The sequence below is a fragment of the Cicer arietinum genome, chromosome 4 (assembly GCF_000331145.2).
Source record: "Cicer arietinum cultivar CDC Frontier isolate Library 1 chromosome 4, Cicar.CDCFrontier_v2.0, whole genome shotgun sequence".
In the NCBI taxonomy this organism is placed as follows: Eukaryota; Viridiplantae; Streptophyta; class Magnoliopsida; order Fabales; family Fabaceae; genus Cicer; species Cicer arietinum.
The window spans coordinates 23,660,165-23,667,371 of record NC_021163.2 but is presented as its reverse complement, the minus strand read 5'-3'; the positions used below and the strand labels follow the sequence as shown (position 1 = coordinate 23,667,371).

Here is a 7,207-nt window from a genome sequence, read left to right as displayed (position 1 = left end):
ATATATGTTATATACACTAAATCTAAAGAGTGTGTGTATATATATATATATATATATATATATATATTACCATATGTTAGATGATATAAGGATTAAATTGAAGAACGATATTCAATTTGAGAAGGTAGCTTTTCATTTTGTATACTTGAGAGACAAAATTATTTGATCCGGCCCCTTTAATTTTGAGGACAAAAAAAGGTGATTTAATCATAATAAATAACAATGAGGTTTGAATAAATAAAAATGGGTATAGATCTATTGACTTTAAGCACTAAGTTTGAGAGAAATTACTCCCTTTCATAGTTTTATTATAAATGATAAATTTTATTTATTTATCTCTTGATTATTGATATAATATATTAATAATCAAACATACAAAATTTTATTTAAATTTAAAATTCGTAATCATGTAATTTAGCAATTGATATTTATTTATATTTATTTAAAAATTTATTATACGTTCATCTAAAATTATTTAACGAAATATCAAAGAAATGATCTCTTAATAAAAATTTTGATTACGGTTAAATGAATGAAATTTATCATTTATATTAAATTATTAAGTTGAATAACTTGCTAATTATTCTTGGAACCATCGAATCCATATTCGATAAAAATATACAAAAGATCGATCATTTCTTTTGATAAAATATACTTATTCACCTTTTGAACTATGTTTTCTCTAATTACAATTGATGACTAGACATTATAATAGTTTTATTAAATGATGTTATGATAATATTCTCCAAGACAGAGATCTACGAGGCGAATAGCATGATATTTCTTCCCATTAAATTTCATCTGCGAATAGATCCAAATACATCATATAAGAGTACCATTGCGAATGCTTTCATATAGTACATGAGTGAGTTTGGTTTTACCATAAATAAAATCACTTTTAGTAAAAAGTGGCTCGAAATATATTTAAATAAATAAATTTTAGTATAAAAATCAAATTTGATATCAAATTAAAATTAATTCAAAAAGTAAATTCTCTTTTTATTTTTTATATTCAAAATGCGTCAGATATGATATATGAATACTTTTTCCAACAGATATTCTAGTATCAAAATATGACAAAATTAATTTTATATTTTAAAAATTTATTTCACCTCCCCTAAAAATAGAAGTTAAATACACCTATCAAGCATTATGATGAAAGGGAAATTGTGAGTAGGGCCCCACACTATAAAAACGAAGGAATGAAAGAAAAGCAAAATATAATTTTTGTTTTTGCAAGAGAGAGAGAGAGAGGGGGGAATTAAAAGGAGGTTTTTTCTTTGTTGTAATATAAGGGTAGGTAGTGCAGGTGATGGTAGTACGGTGGCAGCAAAAGACTATGACTACCACACAAACATATACACATGCAATATATTTACATGTATCTTACCCTCCTGGCAGTGTCTGTACATGGAAAAGAGTAAAGAAGCTTCCTGCACAAAACTGATTCACCTTACCTCACCTCACCTCAGCTCACAAGGGGAGACATTTTTCCTGTCATTTTCCTCACACCTCACTCACAGCATCTTTTTCTTTCCAACCTTTTCACTATCTCCAATCGCCCTTTTCTTGCTTTTTCTCTATATATTTAACTGTATGCTTGTTTTTTGCTTTTATATCAACTCAACTTTTACTCTTTTTTTTTTTTTTTTTTGCTTAATAGTGTTTCTTTTTGTCCTTATCTAATATCTTTATATGTTTTTTCTTTTCTTTTTTTAGTAAAATCAATTTATAGCTCATGGCAAATAAATTCGTTGATATTATACTGCAAATAAGTTCATAGTTCAAATTTTAATGTTTAGTAACATTAGCGGTTTAAAAAATATATTTTTAATTAATATTTAAAATTTGTAGACTTTTGAACTTTTTAGAAGTTAAATATTTAGATTTCTAAACATGTATTCATTCATCGTAATTAAATAAAAATGATAAGAGAAAATATAAAATATTAAAAATTATAAATAGAGGGAATAATAATAATAATAATAATAATAATAATAATAATAATAATAATAATAATAATAATTCTTAATACACTTTCAACCCTTTTGTATAAAGAATATGCTATATATTCGATTATATCAAAATATATCATTATCAATTTTACATTTTTAAGATAAATTTTAGATCCTTTAAAAATGGGAACAAACATATATTTAATTAATTAATATATCCAAAATACATATAGGAAAAAATGATGGGTTCTGCAACTTGCTTTTAAGTATTTTTGGCCGCAAATGGTAAGCAATTTCCATCACAATCCAAACCCAATAATAAAAATCTGCAATCAGGTTATGAGTGGCAGAGAGAGGGAAAGTGCGAGAGGGACATTTCTTTATGATGGTGTCTAGTCTCTAGGCGAAAACAACTATACCATATAGTTGACAACAAAATTATAGTCCCCAACAATAACCATCAATTTTAAATTATTTAACTTGATTTTTTTTTTTTTTTGTAAAAAGAAATCTTTAAATTTTTCTGGGCCCATGGTAGAAAAGAATATTTTGTGGGCCTATTTGCGGACATGTCACGGGACCCCAATATCATATCCTTTCTAGTGGCACTTTTAGAGGCAAATTGAACAATTGTACCCCGAAAGAAAAATTAAACAAGACATTGCTTTGTGTCCTACCTAAAAGCAATATGGTTAGCACTTAATTAACCTACCAGTCACCAGTCAAAGATTTTCAAATTTGGACCCCAAGTTATGAGAAAAAGCTCCTTTGTTCTCCATAATTAGGCTTGGTTTAATCCCAACTGCATAATGATTTTCAATTCTAATAAGGTAATGTTCCTTTCATTTTGTCATTTAATTAATGAATAATCAAAAGTAATATCAAGTCAATTTTCATTTATTATTACACCAAACAGATTTCTTGTTTATGACTACCAAAATGATCATTTAATTAAACTTTGCTAGAGTAAGTGAGTTAAGAGCCTATGAAGGGTTATAAACAAGTGTCTCATTATACAACTAATCATCTTTTATATAACAAGTGTTTGTTTTAGGTCAAGTTAGTTAGTATTGATTGCAATTTAGTTATATCACTATATAATACATATCTTATTCTTATCGTAATCAACTTTTATCATTCTACCAATTCTAAATAATCAATTTTTCTTTGTTGTTGGACTCATGTTACACATCGTATTATAAAAAAAAAAAGTAGATTCATGGTGTAGAAAAAGTAAGTTTGATTGAGAATTTTGATATTGAAAAAAAAACTGTGTTTCATATTGATAAAAGATGATCTACAGTACAATGAGACATTTAACTATAACCCTCGTTTCCTATTTAACTTCTTAACCTCTTAACCGATTTACTCTAAGTAACTCTAGAATTGTAGAGGAGGTAGAGATGTCAATAACAACCAAAATGAAATACAAGGATTTATAAGTAACCGTTCTCATTCCCTCACTATACAAAAATCAAATCCCTATCATCTATCATACAAAACGAATTTAATTTTGGGATTGTAAAGAGATTGTTGAGTTCACAACTTTCGCCATCGCTTGTGTATTTGTGCATAACACTATAACAGTACACAACTTTGCAGAGCTTTGTGACTGGACCATTAGTCATCATGTACATTTAGCATCACTACATGTCCCAACTTGGTATATGCTTTTTCTTAAATTCAGGAAACACTACATAGTGAGTGTTTTTAGGTAGCTTATGAAAAGTTTTTCGTATGGTTTCAAATAGTTTGATGTTTGGAAATCATTTAAAATTTAACAACAATTGATACCGCTCCTTGTAAATCTTGTGGTATTTCCTATCGGAAAAAGACGACTTAATTGGTGTTGGTTTCGGGTAAAACAGAACAAAAATTAGATATTAGTATCTCATAACTTTACTTATATATATGTTTTTGTTTTGTTTTCATTAAATTAAATTTGACCACGTGACTGTTTCATTTGTAAGAGTGTGGAATCCACACCATAGATGACCTTGAACTTCTATTTAAAAGTAGAGACGTAATCGTTGTTGAAGTTTTGAACGATTTTTAATCGTCAATCTATTATAGACTACATTTGACACTTCCCCACCTGATAGTTGTCATATTTTTATATTTTTTGGCACATCACATGTTAGGAATCGAATAATTGAATTCCAAAAGTTTAGAGCAAGAATGCTTTTATTTAAAAGAAGATAGAAAAAAAATAACAGGAGAGAAATTTTTTTTTTGAAAAGATGTTCTTTAAGGAAAATGATTAAATTCTAATTTTTCAAAAGATGTTCTTTAAAGAAAAGGAAGTTTTTATTTATAGACTTCTCATACAAGGTAAAAAGCAACTACAGTACGAACTTTAATGACCAAATCAGAAAGAACTAACCTAACAAACTCTTATTACCAAATCAGAAACAACTAATTACTCTAACAACTCATAACTACTTTAACTACTCTAATTTACTTTTAATCTTTATCCTAACATTTTCTAAGTTCTCATTGCTACAACGTAGTGGTTTGGCTGTGAAGACATTTATGCAGGTGTATGGGTTTGATCCTAGGTTTCCACCCTTTCCCCTCCCCAGTAGTTGCGTGTGTGTGGGGCCACTAGACCACTCATCTATAAACAATTATCTTCCAAAAGAAATTTTGTTTTAGGAACTAGCTGTTATCTAATAAATAACACAGTAAATGTATATCTCTAAGGTATGTTTGGATTAGTGGTGAAATTGTAAGAATTGCAACTAATAACTACAATTTTGACAAAAATTATACATTTTAAAACTTCTATGAAATTGCAGCGTCACCGTGATTTTACTTCACGTACTCGAGGAGAAGGAGACACATCATATAACATAGTTTAAAATTAAGGGTGAACATGGAAAAATAAGCTTTCAAAATGTGTATGCAGACAAAAAATGTGCTTAATGATCCAATTTGCTTTGCAATTATATAAGAAAAAAACTGAACACTTTTAATACATGGAATGATGGAAAATCAAGTGCGGTAAGGTCTAAAGGAAACTCAATTAAAAGTAGTGTGAAAAATGATGCTTCTTACACACCACTTTCTGCTTCACAAAACATAACAATTTCTCTTGTTTTATTACACAAAATAAAAAAGTTGTGTGAAAAATGTGTAAACACAACCATGTTGAAAAATAAATCCCAATCAAGCCAGTTCAGCCTGAAGCCATTATTCATAACCAACCTTACCAAAAAAAAGACTATTAATCCTACAAAATAGCACCATAACCTTGATGCAAACAATGAAACAACTCCAAAACAAATACAATTTCATAACCTCAAACCTCTTAACACATTAATATTTGTAATCCTTAACATGAAGAGACTCAGAAGCACCATCACCAAGATTAGCATCACCTTGATATTTTCCAAGTGTAGCTTCTGAATTAGCCTTGCACCTAACAAGCAATGCAGCTTGAGCCTTAGCAATATTTTCATCTTTTCCACCCCATGCCTTAAGGGTACTCTGTTGAAGTGCCCTTCCATAAGAGAATGTAAGAGACCAAGGCTTCTTACCCTTGAGTTTGTTCATTGCATTAAGGTTAACAGTTGCTTCCTCTTCACTCTGTCCACCAGATAAGAAAACTATAGCAGGAACTGCAGCTGGAACGGTTCGCAACAATGCTCGAACCGTGTGTTCGGCTATAACCTCAGGAGCAACCTTTGCTGAATCTGATCCTGGTGTGACCATGTTTGGCTTCAAAAGGGTGCCTTCAAGAAGAACATGGTGGTCACTAAGAGCCTTGTAACACGCTGCGAGGACGCGCTCGGTTACATCAGCGCACGTTTGGATGTCGTGTGATCCATCTACTAGAATCTCAGGCTCCACAATTGGAACAAGGCCATTCTCTTGGCATATGACGGCGTAACGAGCTAAACCATAGGCGTTTTCGTGGATGGACAATGGAGATGGTTCGTTTGGACCGATCTTTAGGACCGCGCGCCATTTTGCAAACCTTGCCCCGGCTTCATAGTACTTCTTGCACCTTTGACCAAGATCATCTAAACCTTGAGTTGTGGTTTCTCCATTTGTACCAGGAAGTTCAACAGTTCCCTTGTCAACCTTAATACCAGGAAGAACTCCACCTTTCTTCAATACCTCTACAAAGGGTTCTCCTATACACAAATATGTTCAAGATCATCAATAACATTATGATTTTCTTTAAAGAAAAGCATCCTAACTATGTTCACACCCCACACTTAATCAATAATCCACTTCACGGCTCCCGCTAATAGATTTTAAAGTGTGCAGTGTCACTCTTTATAAGCTAATTTTAGACTTTATGTATATTCAATGTGAAACTTAAGTTTTTCTCAACACACCTTTCATGTTCAGAACTATTGAGTTTGGTACGTGAATATAGATATGGATGTGAAGATGAATAGACTCTGACACTATATTAAGTTTTAATATTGAACTTAATTCATCTTTACAAAATCAATTTGTAAGTTCAGTTGGAGAAACGCTATTTTAACAATTAGCGAAATGAAAAATAAAAATTGAAGTGTTAGCACTAGCATGATTGCAATGTATGTTCAAAATGTTAGAAACAATTAGCATCTAGAGCACCTGCAGCAGTTTTTTGGTACAGTGTTTCCTCAAACAAGATCACACCACTGAGGCATTCTAGACAACCAGGGGCAGTGAATAGGAGCTCGCGAAGAATACGCCTGTTCGCTTCGACATTATCCACACTGATGCTTGCGAATCGCTTGCCAATTGTGCCGGTAGATTCATCAGCAGCAAGGATACCTTTTCCAGGAGAGCCAATGTAAGCAGCATTGGCAATGAGTTCATCTGCAATTCATTTTAAATTCTTTAGAAACATCAACAACAACTAGAACAGATTAATCTTTTAATATTTTTTTCATATCAGTACACCACAATAGAGTTAATTTAAATTTGTACCAATGGCAATAAGATTAGAATCTTGCTTACAATACAGTTTGTCCTATTTTTTCTCCCTTGTTTTGGTACTTAGAAGAACGATCTTATTCATTCACATTTACATTGACAATCAACCAAAGTACATAACATGATTTAGTGTCATGAACGGATGAAAAAAAAACACAAACAAGTACTCAAGGAGATACACCCATAAAAAAATTCTTCATGTTTTACTTGTGATCCAAAATTCAAAAATAGTTCTCCAATCAAAATACACAATTAATATTATTAGAATTTGAGTTGGACTAACTCATTTAATATAATACTTTTAATACAATCTT

The 7,207-nt window shown here is 30.7% G+C and overlaps 1 protein-coding gene across 1 annotated transcript in view; it reads right to left on the bottom strand.

Moving 5' to 3' along the window:
• Positions 1-4,954: 4,954 nt before the first annotated feature.
• The window catches only part of LOC101514784 (fructose-bisphosphate aldolase 6, cytosolic), a 2,944-nt gene continuing 691 nt past the window's right edge, over positions 4,955-7,207 (bottom strand). Inside the window, exons 2-3 of the mRNA XM_004497548.4 lie at positions 6,549-6,776; positions 4,955-6,094 (exon numbers count right to left, since the gene is read on the bottom strand). Of these exons, the coding sequence (XP_004497605.1) occupies positions 5,274-6,094; positions 6,549-6,776 (1,049 nt within the window). The 3' untranslated portion in view covers positions 4,955-5,273. The remainder of the gene's footprint in view (positions 6,095-6,548; positions 6,777-7,207) is intronic.